This window comes from Fragaria vesca, linkage group LG7 (assembly GCF_000184155.1).
Source record: "Fragaria vesca subsp. vesca linkage group LG7, FraVesHawaii_1.0, whole genome shotgun sequence".
Classification (NCBI taxonomy): Eukaryota; Viridiplantae; Streptophyta; class Magnoliopsida; order Rosales; family Rosaceae; genus Fragaria; species Fragaria vesca.
This window is the reverse complement of record NC_020497.1, coordinates 904,152-921,713: the sequence shown is the minus strand read 5'-3', so window position 1 is coordinate 921,713 and position 17,562 is coordinate 904,152. Positions and strand designations below refer to the sequence as shown.

Here is a 17,562-nt window from a genome sequence, read left to right as displayed (position 1 = left end):
ATGCAAAATAATTGTCATTGGATTACCTAGAACAAGTACACAGTAAACCAATTGAATTATGTTGGTTTAATGTCTTCATATCAGTAGGCACTAACTTCCAATGCATCTCAACAGTGCAACAGACCTTGATTACATGCATATACCTATATCTATTCGTTCTAAATACACTACTGTTTGGCAAAAGCCATTTTTGAATGAATAATTTGAGCAAGCACTGCCGCACTGGAGATATTTTGTATGTACAATGTAATAATTGAGACACCCCACTTTTGGGTGCTGCTAGTCTGCTACTCACTATTGCTAGCCTTGGGACCCTTCCTCGGCCCTCCAAGAATACGTGAAATCTGTAAACCTCGACTGAATGCTTGGTTGAACAGCATTCGCGTTTGGAATTCGGAAACAAAAGGGAACCAGGCCAAGAATGCTACCGGGGTAAATAGAAGCAAACCCATGATTACTTCATAACCACGAGCAAGTGTTTGAATCGACTGCCAAAATCCTGCTCGTTTAATTGGTTTCTTGCAAGCTTGTGCAATCTATAAGAAAAAAATATTATACAGTACAATAAAAGAATCAGTAAAACAATAAAATGGAAAGAACATGATAAGAAGTTAAGACATAAGTTTCTGACAAGAGATGCATAACTTAATAGCAAAGATAAAAAATGAACAAAAAAAAAATAATAATAATAAAAATGATTTACTGACCAGAAGCATTCCCCATCCAGTTGGCATAAAGGCGAGAATGCAGACTACAACATCCTTTAGCGTCATATGAGTGAGCACTACTAAGATAACAAAGACCGATAAGAGTGTAATAAACATACATCCCTTAACAAGTCGAAACAAAAGCTGAAAGTCTGCACTTAATCTTCGCCTTCCAGCAGACACAGCCTGAAATTTTGAGCAAAATTGTTACAATAAAGAAATGGATTTACTAGTGTTAAATCGTTGAGTATGCCGAAATGAACATGAAAACATACATAATATAGCATATATACCAGCATCTGCCTTCTACATAGTACTTACAGAAGCTATACTGATTTTTTTTTCTTTCAAATAAAGTTATTTCAGCATAGCAAAGTGTTAAAGGAGGCGCTCTTAGGTGGAAACCAGATGAAAGGGGTAAATTATTTCTTAAGCAAAACTTCATACTCCACTACATACCAACAGACCAACTCTTATAGTCGAATATATAAAAGCCTAGAAGATGATAGGTTTTGCTTTTCTGATCTCTTAATAATTTTGTGCCAAATCCACATATATTGGCAAGAGATTGTTGGTACTAACCTTCATCAGCGACAAAACACCGATGATCACCAGCCACGAAACACCATAGACCTGCGTGAATGCTCATTGAGAACCAAATTAAATTTCCACCCACATAATTATTATACATAGCTACCCGAAATCGTTTTTAAGGTTGAAAATGCATAAAAAGGTACTCAAACATACCAGGATACTTTTGTCCTTTGTAATGTTGAGGTGATATACAAGCCCAAACTGGTAGACGAAAAAGCGCAATGCTAATAATATCTCGGTAATGATACCGCGCATCCCAGAGTAGCGAAGATGCTCATGTTCCTTTTCCCACCAGGATTCCCAACTTTTTTCAGGGGATACACCGATCCCTCCATGATTACTTATCCATTTCTTCCAATCTGTCCAGTCATCAACTATCTTTTGCCACTCAAAACCTGATGGGTTGAACAGGAAAGGAGCAAAAAGCCATGTTCCAACCATGAACCATATTTGTACGGTAATGAGAATATATACAACTCCACTTCTATATGAACGACCAAATATATGGTACACAACAAGCAGAATCAAAAGCTCAATACCCTTGACAAAATGGCTACGGGAGTAGAGCCTGTAATTATCAGCAAATTTGGCATGAAATACAACAAAGCTACGACCAGTTCCTCTGTACTCTGCACCTCCATGAAGCAAAGTCTTTCCGTAATAGTGGGTCTTAGTACCAAGTGAAAATGTGAAAAATACAGGGGCCAGTTGTAATTGCATTAAGATGAAATCACTTAGTGCAGTACGGAACCCCTTTTCCAATCCAATTTCCATAATCATAGGCAAGGCCATCAAAAAACCAATTTGCACTACAGACTGAGAAGCAAGGGCCACTTGAAGAGGCTTATTGTCTCGAATAGCTCGTTGAGTACTAAGCCCTTTTTCAAGTCCGCTCATAACCAGATAAAGGCGACCGTAGAGAAACACATATACCGTAAGCACTGTTAACTGTTCAGTCATAACGGAGACATTTCAGATCGATGGAAACTTATTGTGTTGTAAATGAAGAAAAAAAGAGGTATATTTTACACATACCAAGGTGCTAAAGTAGAAACCAATTGTGGTGAAATAGCAGGACAACATTCGGAAGAAATCAAATCGGTGTCCAAGCCTGTAGATGTCACGGCTCAGTGTCTGCTCACCATTCCCATTAGCTATTTTTGCCTCAAAAATGGAGATCTGGTTGAGGCCGACATCACGTCCTTTACCAACTTGTATATATTCATGATGAGTGACTTTGCCATCACGTAAGGTAGAGTTGAAACCTGTACAGCACAGATTTTTGCAAATTGGTATAATGTCAATCTAAAATTACACTTGAACAGTTTCAGAGCAATGAGAATGCCTGCAAATATGTCCTCGCTTAAGTTGATCACTTTAGAAGCTTTGCTCACACCCCCTCTGGTCAGATGAAATAGTCTGTCGAATACATCTGGATGGCCATAGTGGAATCTAACTCTGAATGTTGCAACACAAATGATAATATTCAGCACTCCCGTCAAACCAATAACGAAAGTGTGAGAAATATGGTAAGCCATGTGAAAAATGCTAATCTGGGAAAAGCTTTCAGAACAATGCAAACAATAATATAGTTGAAATGCTAGGATGTTCTACTTTCATGGTGTTATGTTGTTTCGACTTTTGAATATTGAAAATAAGCATAGAAACCAACTGCCTTCTGACAAAAAAAAATCTGTGCATGTGAATTTATTCTGAACATTTAAGAACCCATAGATTACAACAGCTAAAACTTCATTTCTCTCCAATAGTTTTTCATCCATATGACTTTCAGTGGAAAAACAAACATTTATATCAGAACATAACAAGGAAAGAAAAATTCAAGAACTCTTACCTCAGAGGGCTAGCCAACAATCTCTGCCCAATAGTTACAAAACTGGTCTCCTGATTAGACATAAACCATGCAAGAGACGATACACTGCAGACATTTACAAAGGACATGATAAGCCACAGAAACACAGAAAACTCTTGCATAGGGAGTCTTAATCAACAAGCACTTCAAATTGTGCTTCTGACCTGCCCGTAAATATATGCTCCCTAAGCCCAAGTATTGTTGGAGGTCTACCATCATGCTTTCTGAGAAATTCTTCCAGCAAGTTCCTCATTTTGAATGCCTCTTCCAAATAGTTATCCTATTGAGTTGGATAGAACAATTTGGTTAGGCAAGGAGACCTGACTAAATCGTCTCTTTCTCAGGAAATAAATTCGACCATATAGAGTGTACGTGTACATATCCTTTAGTCAATACCCCTCATTATCATGCACATTTCCCCTAACAGACCAAGTCATTCACTCACTTAAATTTGGAATTACAGTAACAACTGAGGAGTGCAAAGAGGAAACAAAATCTTAAAATTAGTTGCAATTTCCAACTCCCAGACTAGAAATTTCATCTGCATTACATTATACCTCAGTGTTGCCCCACTAGGCCACCATACAGAGTCTCTACCTTTCTTTCTCTTTTAAGCACAAGTGTGTCACTATTTTGGACATGCGTCACAACTTTCTACTCATGAACATGTCACTACTATCAAATTCATCACAACTAGTTACTAAAAGTGAACTTAGTATGAACTGAGTCAATGACTAAAGCCTTTATAGTTTGGGGAAAAAACAATCAGCCATTACTTTCAGCCATGCCATTGTCACACAGTACATGAGTCATGTTTAATACATTTGATAATGTAATTTGATTTGGCCTTGTAACTAAAAATATAATGAGTATAGTGATTGTGCATGTGAAAGATAAGTGTATACCTGGTTCATATCTATTGTTTGCAATCCTTCTCCACGTGTGAAAATAATGGCATGATTTTGATTTTCTGGCTTTCCTTCTCCTAGTATTGCGGGTCCAGGAAGCTTTATCCGATAAATATCCTGCACAAGGACATTAAAAGCATTTCATTGTAATAATATCATTCATGTACAGTACAGGGTGACAATGTTAGAATATTATATAGTTGCACTGAAATGGAACAATTATTTCTCTAAGATGAGAGTAGAGCCAAGATTATTTTAGAAACAAATTCCAACAGGCAATACTGCAATAGTCATTCTTCTGTTAAAGGACAATCCCTGTATATCTCTTGCAGGTTCTAGCAGGATCTACCAGATAGAGTTCAAGTATAGAAGTACTGTTCATTCTTCGGTATTAAATGTAATTCAAATTATTACCTGGTCTAATCTCTGCACTGGATCAGATGAATCAATTGACTTGGTGGGAGGAGCTGCCTTTACAAGAGCAGAATAGTAGACCTTCCTAACCATCTTCTTGGATTTGTCTTCACTAGTTTTTTCAACCTCGTCAATGTAAGCTACCCGAAGAGATGGGTAACTGCAACAATAAAACAAAGAGATAATTAGTCCTTGCTTTTAGAATCAACTAGAATATCTACTGATAAGCTATTTGCATGCCTGAATAATAAGAAAGACTATTTTTACTATCATTAAATGAAGAAAAGCACTTTTTTTTCATTCCTTTTTTATGGCACTGAAAAAATGAGGAGAACAAGTAGGAGTTACCAACTACTTGAAACCACTGCAAACATTCAACTTAACAAACTAAGTTTATAATGACACCGGGATAAATAACAAAACTAAGGTTTGCTATCCGCACTTCTGAAGAGTCATTCAGTACATCTCCTGCTTATTTTGATATTAATGTGTTCATTTCCTAAATTCAACTGTCAAGACCTGCCCATATGTGGGACACATGCAGTGGAGACTTGCATTCTGTAAGGGAAAAGTTGGCAATCGAGCAAACAAAGCAGGAATGAAAAAGAAACAAACTTTTGTGCTACTAATGTTATTTAACCCAAATACCTTTTTTTTGGTCACATAGTTATAAATACTTGTGAAACAATTGAAGCTTTGCCTCTTAAGGAGAAAAGGTACGCCTACTACAAGTCGATAACCACTTCGCATGAAGACTTGATTAGCATACATTTCAAATAAAAAGGAGAATAAAGATCATACGTTGCCATTAGTTTCAAAATGTCTTTGGCACGAGCATTTCCGGATCGCTTATGAATTCCATACTGTTGGCACGAAACAACATATGAGAATTTCATGTCAACTACTGCTTGACATTGTGCCAATAGCGACCTTTCAGCCTTTGAATGATGTTCCTCTATCGTTGATTCAGCAGCCTTGTACCCTTCCATTAGATCTGCATAATGAAGAAAAACAAGATTATAATATTTACATAATCAGCGATACAGAGATGAAAAGATAGTAAATTCTTAGAGGAATCCCAGCCTTAGTACCTTCATCTTTTGCCATATCTAGGAAGGCCTGAAGTTCTAGCGCTTTCCGGTAATACATCATACCTCGTACTTATTGAAGAGAATAGGAGAAGACAGAACTCATAATCACACTAAGAAATCAAATCAAGTCTCAAAGAGAAGGTGAGGGATCTGCTTATACCAGTTTTGGTCAATGTTTGACCTCGATAGGATGCCCATAGGCGGAGTTTCTCCTCCAAGTCTTCATTTGCTCTGAGCTCATCTTCAGTACCACATTTGACCCGTTCAAGAAAGTTAGTCCATTCATCTGTAGAAAATAATGGATTGATATAAGATTGATTTTGTTCACAATACACAGCATATAAATAATAATAAATAAATAAAACTGAAATGAGATAATTGACAAAAATTAACCTGGAAATATCTTTTGCAGGTAGAAAAGAATAGAGACACCATCATCGTTCTCCTGTTCCAGGTGTTTTATGGAGAAAAGAACTTCTTCTGAATGGTAGGGTGTCAAAACCCTAACCATGTAGTTACAAGTTAAGTATGGCATTACTCAAAAAAAAAACAGTTAACTATGTCAGGCAAATGTATTGAATCTTTTGACCCTCCAAAAGGCAAAAGTGACTCGAGCAAAAGAACTTGGCCATTTATTATCCATTATACATGGAACTTATGAAGTGGTTTGGACTTGAGACCAGGAATTTTCAAATAATTTTTTCTTTGTGAAATCATTAGTCAGATCTTCAATATAAATATATATATATATATATATATTATACAGTCGGGATCAGAGGCAGATGTCCGCACACCCTTAAAGTGCGGACGTGCCTCCGTTCTCCACCGTACGGCTCCGACGACACGGCGCCTCCACCCCAGCAGCCTCCAGCAGCGTCCCCGATCATTTTTCCTCCCCGGCGAGTCCACCAAATTCCAGTTTTCCGACGAGATCGATTTTGGTTGAAGTTTTGGGTGATCTCGCCGGAAAACTGGAATTCGGCGGACTCGCCGGGGAGGGATAGTGATCGGGGATGCTGTTGGAGGCCGCTGAGGTGGAGGCACGCCGTCGTCAGAGCCATACGAAGGAGAACGGAGGGACGTCCGCACTTTAAGAGCTGTGCGGGCGTCCTCTTTAGATCCTCTCCGATATATTATATATGTATGTATATGTATATGTATGTGTGTGCACGGAAAGGATTGATTCCATTCCTATTGGTCCAACGTGAGAACATAAAATATAACTAAAGAACACTAATATCTTCATTAGCCAGTAGCCACTCATGAAAGGAAAAATGAGATACTGAAGAACTTCCAAATTGAGATAGAACTTACGAGAACGAAAGCATATTTCGAACTTTGGGTGCAGGAGGCATGTCCATAAACAACGAATTGGAAAAAAAAGACATACGCCTTCTTGCTTCCAAGTTAGATGGAACATCCATAGCAGACTCCTTCTCCGTAAGCAATAGATGAAGCCTTCGGATCTATAGAAGATAACGGACTCACATAAACAAGACATTTACAAATAACATTTTATGATAATTAGAAATGATGGACATGAGTACAATAAATTTTAGAACTGATAAATAAGATATGAAAAATAAAAGGCTGGTTCTCTACAGAAATTGTTGGAACAATCCCCCAACCCAAACCAATCAGCACTAGGTGGTGAGGCTCAAAATTTTAATTGTTATTTTTCGAAACTTTCATTTTTAATAAGAGGATATAATCTCAATACGCCCCACGTGCAATTACACATCTGACTGCAATTGGATGAAACCAGGCTCCAATACGAAAATAATCCAAGCCAAAACCAAATGGTAATAGGTAGAGAAGGTCAAGATCTTATATGTGCATACAAAAATAAGATTAGTAATGTAATTTTGATGTAGGATTCTGATGTAGGATTCTATTATGCAACAAAAATAAGATTAGTAATGTAATTTTGATGACTGCAGGACATCTTAATAGTGCTACAATCAGACACAAGACATTATTCCTAAGAAGAGGAAGGGACTAAACAGACGTGGACAGAATCCACCGGAAAAAAATTCTTGGGGTGTAAGTTCACAAGCAAACCAACTAACTAGCACGTCGAACACTCAAACTCCTAGACATAGTATTGTTTTGCAGCGCAACCTTCTACTCCAAATAGTTATAATAATAGTAGTTTATAAACTCACCTTCTCTTTCCAAGCCTCTGTTAGTGGAGTCACTGGAAATTTTAGTGAGCCAAAGTATGTATCTCGTTGATCAAGGGGTCTCATTCCCTCATCTTTTCCATATGATCCGCCATGGTTTGAATCTAGCAAGCTATATGGAAAGAAAATAATGCAAGAATGAGAGGTTTGGGGAACCAATAGAGTAACAAAAAGGAAAGTAGGATTGGAATCATTTACCTGGGAATCTCATCATCTATTAGGTCCCTTGTCACAACTTCTAACATGTTAAGCAAAACAATTACAACCTGATCCTTGTCCTCCTTTTTGTTGTCCAACTGTACTCAGCAGAAAATTATGGTTGGCTACAGATTTATACAAAGATGCATGTCAAAGTTTACTGAATAATACCAGATATTCAATTAGTTTAACAAATTGTTCGTGGAGGCTGGGGAGAGCACTCAATTTAACTTCCTTCGTCAGTGTTCCTTTTTCTATATGATCATCAACTATGGAAAAAATTTCATTTATAACCCTGGAACAGAAAAGATCAGGAAAAAACAAAAGTCAGGCAATGACTACCCTTTTCTTTTCTTCTCTATTAATTCAGGACCCAAGTAGTACAGTACTCACATCTTTTCGCGTTCTCCAAGGACTAAAACATTGATAATACTTCTAAACGAAAGATAGCACTCTCTAACAGCACAGCACATATAATTGTCCTTCTCTGTATTCATTCTCTTTTTCAGCTCACTGTCTTTACCTTTGCTGTCTTTAGCCATATCCAGTGCTATAGGGATCTACAAAACTAGTACAGAATGAATACATCTGTTTTCCCTGGTGAGACTCATAGAAGAAATTTACTCATCAGAAGATAGACCTTGCTAGCAAGGAGGAAAGGAGGCCACTGGATGATGTTCAAATCTGGGTCCGCCCAATATGGGACAAGCAATAAGTTCATTTCCCTGCAAAGAAAGTCCAACAAGTAGAGATTGTAACTCAAAATTCATCCAAGTGAAGGAAATTATGTGTTCATGCTGCAGTATCATTTTACCTATCACTTATCAGATCCTCTTCTCTGAAACTACTGATTATTTCATTCCACATCTGTGCAAATTTTGCTGCCTCCTTCTCTTTATTGGATGGGATCTGAAACAACCAACCAATATGATCCAAATGATGGTCTAGTGATCTACAGAGAGATGTCCCAAATTGTACAGTGGTAGTCATTATATTTGTGGCTTCTGATACAGAACAGTAATCAAACCTTATCAAATTTACGAGAGAAAGTGGCTTTCAGTCCCTTCTTCTTAGTCTCATTTTTCTCCTCAGGAATCAAGGAAGCATTAAAAGCACGGGGCAGTGATTCAAATCGACTTCTCAACAACTCGAGAGTCCGAATCTGAAAAAAAACAAACACCTCGTCATGCAGGCATAAGTTCAAACAACCTACAGCATATGTCTTAGTCTACAAAACAATTTCATGCGATATTCCATCTAACGATGGAAAGTGAAGAAAACTCTTATCCTCATTCACCACGTTCAATAAAAGAAATTGAATTAAATACCCTATCCAGTTGCCTACATGTGTACGAGTTAAAAGTTGGTTAATGTATGTCAATGTATGTGCAAATGGAATGTACTCTACTATACATTTTTTTCTGGCGTTTCAGTTCCATGTTGAATAAATTTGTAAATACTTCCAAAAGATTTTGGTAATGTACCACCGTCACGTCTATAAAAATGAATAAACTTAGAAATAACATGGGGAATGAGCAATTGTTGTGAATTACAAATCTATAGGTCTTCAGCACAAATAACTTGAGCTTCTACTTGCATCCAATTTAAAATTGTCTTCTCAAGTCACCAGCACATTTTAAAGAAGCGGATAACTGCTCTCATTAATTTTTTGTCATTAAACATTTTTTTTTTTTTGGACGAGTCATTAACTTCATATAAATACATTTTTTATAAATATAGAAAGTAATATGTACATGTCAGATGTTTAAAACAATAACTGTATACCAACCTCTCCAAGCCGGCGAAATGCACCATATATACCTCCATATATTGTGGAGAAGATGGCATACCAAATTTGAGTATCCATAAAGTACACCTACACATAAAAAATAAAAAAAAGAGCAATATATATATATATATAAACAAAAAAATTAAGTCTGACGGACATTAAAGAATAACACATCTGATAATGACATAAACACCGACATACAAGAACAATTGGAGCCCAGAGTGCAATCACTACACCAATGTTATTCTTGGCTGTAAAAATTCAAATGCCGAAAAATGTCAATTGATGACATCATAAACTTGTAAAGAGCATAAGGAAGTTTATTTTAACTCATGCAGTTACCTCGAGGGAAGAACTCATGCCATTCATAGGTCGAGATGTGCACTCTCATGATATCTTTAGTTGGCTTTACAAGAGGCCTAATCTGAAAGAAAGAAGAACAAACAAATTTGATTCAACTAATTATTCTCCACAACTCAACACAATTATTATACGATTTGGAAACAGGTTATTGAATCATGGACAACTCAACTTCACCCAGAGTTTTAAGAACAAGATATGTGACAATGTTGTAAGCTTTTCAAAATGAGTTCTTTCTTGTTATTTGATATTCTGATATTAAATTAGACATAAAATACTCCCAGAAAGGCAGTTAGGACAGGATAAGAATTAAGAAAGTAAATATATAAAATGAAAAGCAGATGTTGGCAATCAATTAAGGGACACTTTTCTGAAGGTACTTTCATGATTTAGGGATAGAGAAAAAGGTGTTTTCACAGGCCATTACAGAGAAATTCAGGTTAGCTTATGAATGGTGATAATATGCTTTTTGATCATCACTACAGTTATACCCGTTAAAACTAAAAATCAAACATAGAAGTGTGTAAATTATCATTACATTTCACCAGAGCAATCATTAACACCTGGGTATGGTAACAATTTATAATTCTTCATTATAATTCTTTAAACTGCAGAAGCAGCAGTGCTGAACTGGTGATGCTTGTAAGCTTTTAAACATGAATAAGAGAAATACCTCAACAAAGTAACTGAAGGATAATTTTGAAACAAGCAGGAGAACCCAAAACAGGGTATACCTACATTAGAAAGCCATCAGTAGCCAATATAATCACTAGCAACAACCTCTTAGCTCAAGTCATTCAATACAAAAGGGAGATTTATAAAAACATATTTGCTTACTTGAAAAGGGAAAACGCGCTTTCATGCATTCCTCTTCCAACATAAAGCCGAGGCTGTAGGATATAAGAGATAATAACAAATGCTTGAGACTGAAGCGAAGAAAAAAGAAAAAAAAAGTATATATATATAGCTTGCAAAAGAACAAATTCAGGTATCATTTCTATAGGCTTCAGTACCACCTACACACTTCTACTAGAAAATGAATTTCATGGTCAATTTACATACCTGAGACCACCACATCATCAGCATCATAATCTTAAAGTTTGATCTTTCAAGATACCGGCGAATAAATGGGAACATAAACAACAATGCTGAGAGCATGTTTGGAGATAAGTAAATGACAATAGCCAAAATGAACAAAGAAGATGAGGTTGGACCATTGCCAAACCAACCCCTGATGGTCTGTGCAAATCCCCCAGGGTTTTTCCAACTATATGCATAAGTCACGGGTAAAACAATGACCCAAGCTGCAGCTGAAACAGCCTTGAGGACATATCTTAGCCTGACAAACACTGACATGCTTCGCCTAGCTTTCCAGCTCAGAATTAGATCAAGAACAGCTGCAAATGAACAGAAAAAAAATAAAAAAAGGACTAAGCATATCAGGAATTTAGAAGGTAGAAGAATCACAGTCATTGATAGTTAACATTAGTAGGTGTATAAGAGTAATTAGGTGTATAGGAGCAATTCTACAGAAAACCAAGTCATGATCTTCTTTTCATCAAAGGTATACATGTTACTGAGATGAGAAAAGACACCATCTCACAAGTTAAAATCTTATGGTTTACAGCCTCACAGCCTTGCAACTATTTGATGACTGATGAGCAAGCTTATATTCAAAATTATCAAAACGGGCATTACACAGAAGAATTATCCACTTTCATTAAGCAATTTGTGTTGAAATTGTATCAGTTAACTACTTGAAATCGAGGCAACTGTGGTTTATTATTCATAAGAATCAACAGTGTAGTGATTTTCTAGCACACGTAGAATTAAATTGATAAAAGTTCCAATTTGGACAACTGCAGTAATTGTCAAATGTCAAATGTAAAGGGGAATTGAAATTTGAGTATAGGCAGGAGCCTAGGTGCATGGAGTAGCTAAAGTTTTGACTACCAGTGGAATACTAAAATAACAATAGATCAATACTGGCAGTAGTAAGGTCAAATGGGTTTATTTACCTTGTGCAAGCTTTAACATTGCAGCAGTTATGAAGATACTCAACACTTTCTTGAAGACATCACCCTCGAAGACTGAACTTAATTTCCCTGACCCATTCCAAGCAACTATGATCATTGCCTAAAGGAGATCATATTTCTACATAAGTCTCGAGATTCAACAAAATGAGCAGAGAAACAAAGGGGATAACAAAACTAATAATTACCTGTAAACTCAATATATAAAAGCTCCACATTCTATCAAAGCTTCTGAAAATGTGCCAAAATGAACGAATCTCGACAAAGTTGACTTTGCCAATCCATCGATGCCCAGTGTATGGTTTGTTTTTCTGAAAATCAAAGACTTCCCAAAATCAAAAAGCAAAAATTTAAACCAAAAGATAGGCTACAACATGTCCATGTTTTGAGTTTTATTTATTTATTTTTATGTTTTTATTTTTTATTTTTTTTTGTGCATCGACTGACTCAAAGTACTTGAATCATAAATTGCACAAGTAAAAGTACCTGAACTTTTTCTTTAGATGACAAGTAGAAGTATGAGATTTGTTAATACTAAATCTGTTATGTGACATTATAGCATCAGTAATATCTGGAAGTGTGAGATACATGCATATTTATAAGAATGCATAATTAAGAACTCCATACAACGCTCAATAAAGGTTCAGCATAACTCTCAATCAACATAGAGATGATCACCAACAAGCAAAGAGGTATGAAAAATTTCTTAGTATCTATGTTTACAACAGACCTTCTCTTTGTCAAGTTCAGGCTCTTTACTAGGCTGGTAAAAGAAATTGGCATCAGCACGCATAGGCCAGCCTAGCTTGAAACAATCAACTGACCTGCAATTCGACACCAACAAAATATTGTACATCTTGTCTTGCATAGGACACCAGCAAAAACACAGAAAATCACGTACCAAAAGTATTCATTCAAGTCATCATAATTTCTCCATTGAGAATGCTTTGATTTTCCTCCTTTGCTCCTTTCAGCCTCCTGACATGGACAAAGGAAACAAAATTACAATGCTTTGAAGTAAAATAATGTCAAATGGAAGGTAAATACATTAATTAGCCATAACACACACCTGTGCTATAGTATTATATATTGGAGTTACTACTTTCCCCAAAAAGGCCTCCTCTTCACCACCATAGGCTGGCTTTATGTGCTCACCCGTCATTGGACTAACACTCCCAGCGAGCATTCCATATAATTCAAATGCCATCTAGAATGGGAAACGAAAAACATTAATAAACTGATAAAATTAAACAAGGGTTTATCCCAATTAATGGCTTGGATGATTCGCAGACACTTATCTTCACCTTGGTCAGAAATGATGTCTACTTTACACTCCATATATAAATACAGGAAACATCATGCATAATCTAAACTGACAATTTCTCCATTTGAAACCGATTATGTCTATGGTTTGAGATATCTATCAACTGGTCATGCAAATTCTTGTGAACATGCTGAGGTAGTAGTGCGAAAATATATACAAACTAGAGGACAATTTACTGTTACCTTCCTAAACATTCTTTTCTAAGAAACATTCCAGATACACCATGAATTTGTGAATCCTCAGAATAAATAGATAAGCAGCCACCATCAAAACTGGAGCACGTTCAAGAGCTAAAATACAATACATTGTATGCCCTCCAATCTGAATAAGTAGTGGAGAAAGAGACTTTGAAGATACACATCCATAATGCTACATCAATCTATCCTACCTGTTTCCCACAACCAACAATAGTTAACAGCTTGTAAGCTATGAACATTGTAACAATACATTGGTCTCTCCCAAGACTCCCCCTAGGTAGAATACAAGACTAGTAAAGCAAATAAATCTGTACAATGTTTCCATCAATCTAACCCCAGACATACGGATGATATATGTATAGCAATTTTATACATGAATACATATATAGTTCTATACCACTAACAGAAGAGGCTTTGTCAATCTTTTGACTGAATTTGAGATTATGCATTACAGGTGTTCATACTTTCACTTTCCTATAGCTACAATATCAGACCAACAAAAAGAAAGTTTGATAACTTCCAAAGGATCCCAGATAGAATAAGCAAAAAGTGATGACATTTCCTTGACATTCATTGACACTCATAATCTAACCACCCACCTAACCAGTAAATCAATCTTTCAAGAGCTAAATACTTACCATGTTCACAACTACAATTTTATATAGATTATGTTTCCATATTAACATATATCTATAGATATACCCTTAAATTGAAGTTTGAATATATCTATCACTGCTGTACCAACCTTGGGTCCCACTAGTTACCCTTTAGTTGAACAGTGGCCAAGCAAATTTTGTTCATACAGTGGCCTTGTAAATCAAATTTATTTTCTTGGTTTTACCTTGCCAATCAACTTAAGAATCTCAAAATGAGAGATTTCTGAAAAATTGATGTTAGAATGACTTGTATAGAAAGAGTCGTGAAGAATGATAACCATGATCTTCTGTCATGAATTGGATCCAAAGAAACAAAAATTTATATGGGTTTAAACAGGAGGTCAAGTCTGAAATTTCCTGGAATTCCATAGCAGCCTTGCTTATATAAATATATGACAACAGAGAGAGAGAGAGAGAGAGAGAGAGAGAGGAGTGTAACCATCCGTGTTTAGTTAGAAGTCTTAATAAGTGCATGCTATGATCAAGTGTGTATGTGTTCTAAATCACATTCTGTGAGTATGAATCATATGTCACAAAGAAACTACATGCGACTTACATGATGATAAATGTAGCAGAGGCATTCTGGCATGAATCTCAAGTTGGCAGCCTCTCCCCATATAAGAAGATATAAACCCATGTATAGTAATTTCCGCTGCTGCACTTCCTGCTGAATGGTTGGCAACCTGCCAGTTATAAACAGTTTTTTAAGTTACAAATATGAAACACAATATAACTGAACAATCACAAACCATAGCTAAAGAAACAGAAACTCTCCTTCTTAGAGGACTATAACTAAATATGTCCAAGACATATATCAACACTACTTTTTCTTTTTTAAATGAATATATCAATACTATGTTAAATTACTTGCTGCTGTCAAATATGATTCCTCACCAAAGGCTGCTTTTGCGACCCAAGTACTTGCACCACTTTTTGTAATTTTTGAAAAGTTTCTTCATCACTATCGTTAAAGCACGATCATCCAACTATGCAGCATGGTCATGTAGGGTAAGTTAACCAAAAAGAAACGAAAAATATCAGAAAGTGAAAATATAACAACTGAGTAGAATAAGAACCTTGGGCTGCTGATCAGGTTTTGGTAATTGCCGTACGTGAACATTAGCAACCAAGAGAATCAAGTGCTCCCTTTGATTGGCGACATTATCCTTCTGCACATTTATGAATTGAGCATTAGCTTGTTGATGAAACATGAAAATATATGAAGTGTATGACAACTGGTCTGGTAAGTAATTTCACCTGAAAACCAAACATAGCCTGAAGCCAATCAAGAATATCTTCATCAACTTTCTTTTTGTAGTCCTTCGGCCAGGGTAGACCCCTGGTGTTTCGGAGTGCATAGACAGTAGCAATAATCTGTACGGAAATAAAAGAGTTAATGCATCTCACCTACAATCTAAGGAAATAAATCATAGACTTTCTAAATTGAAATGGTTGAAACCTCGGGATAGCTCATGATTGCCTGATTTTTACTATCAGGATCAAGAGGAAGAATATTGTAAGGAAGATATATCTGTTGCTTTTCTTCAACCTTAGTGTGAGCTTCCAAAATCTACAGTAGGAACACAGACAATTATATATATATTCAAAGGAAGGAAGTGTAAATGAAGATCGGTATCAAGTAAGATTTACAAAAAAGGAGAAAGTACGAAAAATATATATTTCATCTCCTCAGCAACTTCAACAGCCTCTGTCTGATTGACAGCCTTCAAAACCTCAAATAAAACAGCAGCAGTTTGGTATGCCTTTGTCAGTTGTGCACTGCATTAGGAACATGAACTTTAGAATGCTAAGTATAATGAGCTGTAGAAACTCTAAATCAAGAAAACCAGAGGGCAACACTCTTACAAACATACCGATCAGCTTTATCAGCAGCATTTTGCAAAGCTTGAATGTATTTTTTGTAGTAATCTCGATAAAAGCTCTGCATTTCACGAGCATCACTCTTTGCTCGTCCTGCCAATGTTGTTTCATTTTCCTATAGAAAACAAAATCATAGGTTATATCTCTGTTCAAAATCCAATGTCCTTATAGAGTTGCTTCATAAAAACTACAAAATAAACTGATAGAAGTATTTCAACAAATGCAATCTTAAACTTTATTCCATCACATCAATCTTCAAATCTTGTTTATTTAGACTCTCATTTAAAGATTCAATCATTCATTTTTTGAACTCTAGACGTTTCTCATCTAGATTTTGTCTATTTACATATATCTTTGTTTGTTTGTAAATTATGTCCTTAAAGAAGACATGACGCATAAGTGAAGAAGTTGTTGCAATAGGAAATCAAAGGTTTACCCTTTCAAGACGTTGAAGAAGTGCAGTTTTAAACTGGCGAACACCACGGCCACTAGATGTGGGATCTAATCTGTGAGCTTTCTCAAATGCATAGAACCGACCTAATTCAAAGCACAAGAGTAGTGTGAATTGCATTCTGAAAAATAAATGAGACATAGAAAGACATGGAACAAGGTTAGAAAACTGACAGAGATAGGCAACTCGTGCGTTCCTAGATTCGACTTCATTTGCAACACGGAGAATAGGAGCAATATCCACCAGAGAGGAAGGCACGACCTCACTATCCAACATAGGCTCTCCAAAACTTCCAGCAGTCTGAGTCCGCAGAATCCGCCTCTGCGGCTGCTGCTGGTCGAACCCCCTTCTGTATGCCATGTCTGCAACTTACTTATGCCCTAAACAACCCAACTTGTTCAGTGATAGCAACGAATGGAAACATTAAAATTGAACTCAGATGATCAACTGAATCTGAATAGCCCCTTTTTCTATTTAAGAAATGGGAACAAGAGACAGGCCATGGAAATGAAGAATGAAGTAGAAAATAGAAAAGAGATAAAGTAGGCAGTTTTCCGGGAAATGAAGTAGGGGAAGGAAGAGAAGCTAAGAAATTACAGAAGAGAGAGGCAGAGTAGGAAAGTACCTGCTTGTTGGGTTAGTTGGAGACCACCTAGAGCTTGATGATGATGATGATCTGGGTAATAAGCTTACAGGTTAGAAATCAAGAAGAAAACATGATGGAACTGGGTAGGAGCAGCAAGAGAAAGCAAGTGAAGACTTGCTCACAAAGAAGAAGGGGGGTGTTGAAGTTGGAAGTTGAAAGTTGGAAGAAGAAGACAAGACCCCACCAATAAGAAAACAAGTTTATATTGAGAGAGAGAGAGAGAGAGAGAGAGAGAGAGAGAGAGAGAGAGAGAGTACGAG

At 36.5% G+C, this 17,562-nt stretch overlaps 1 protein-coding gene across 1 annotated transcript; it reads right to left on the bottom strand.

The window, feature by feature from the left end:
- LOC101308209 (callose synthase 2-like) lies at nucleotides 1-17,476 on the bottom strand. Its single transcript, XM_004306445.1, has 43 exons — nucleotides 17,282-17,476; nucleotides 16,830-17,036; nucleotides 16,642-16,742; nucleotides 16,199-16,320; nucleotides 15,992-16,103; nucleotides 15,784-15,894; nucleotides 15,582-15,698; nucleotides 15,401-15,493; nucleotides 15,219-15,310; nucleotides 14,881-15,007; nucleotides 13,217-13,354; nucleotides 13,049-13,125; nucleotides 12,878-12,971; nucleotides 12,336-12,458; nucleotides 12,133-12,250; nucleotides 11,177-11,511; nucleotides 10,952-11,004; nucleotides 10,788-10,848; nucleotides 10,097-10,178; nucleotides 9,956-10,005; nucleotides 9,755-9,841; nucleotides 8,993-9,127; nucleotides 8,780-8,874; nucleotides 8,606-8,690; nucleotides 8,359-8,525; nucleotides 8,137-8,260; nucleotides 7,966-8,063; nucleotides 7,750-7,879; nucleotides 6,899-7,050; nucleotides 5,978-6,087; nucleotides 5,745-5,870; nucleotides 5,585-5,653; nucleotides 5,295-5,487; nucleotides 4,494-4,653; nucleotides 4,077-4,196; nucleotides 3,336-3,451; nucleotides 3,154-3,237; nucleotides 2,647-2,759; nucleotides 2,337-2,566; nucleotides 1,455-2,249; nucleotides 1,290-1,340; nucleotides 708-893; nucleotides 1-536 (listed from the first exon to the last, which is right to left on the bottom strand). Exons 2-43 carry the CDS (start codon nucleotides 17,014-17,016, stop codon nucleotides 288-290), a joined length of 5,868 nt encoding a protein of 1,955 aa, XP_004306493.1. The 5' UTR covers nucleotides 17,017-17,036; nucleotides 17,282-17,476; the 3' UTR covers nucleotides 1-287.
- Nucleotides 17,477-17,562: the final 86 nt, after the last annotated feature.

Bases quoted from the DNA above. Each gene is read 5' to 3' on its own strand.
- LOC101308209 (XM_004306445.1), bottom strand. From the start codon at position 17,016: ATGGCATACAGAAGGGGGTTCGACCAGCAGCAGCCGCAGAGGCGGATT. The intron at 16,743-16,829 runs GTCAGTTTTCTA...GCTTTGAATTAG, and splicing joins CGCACGAGTTGCCTATCTCT to GTCGGTTCTATGCATTTGAG. The intron at 15,699-15,783 runs GTTTCAACCATT...ATTTCCGTACAG, and splicing joins CAATCATGAGCTATCCCGAG to ATTATTGCTACTGTCTATGC.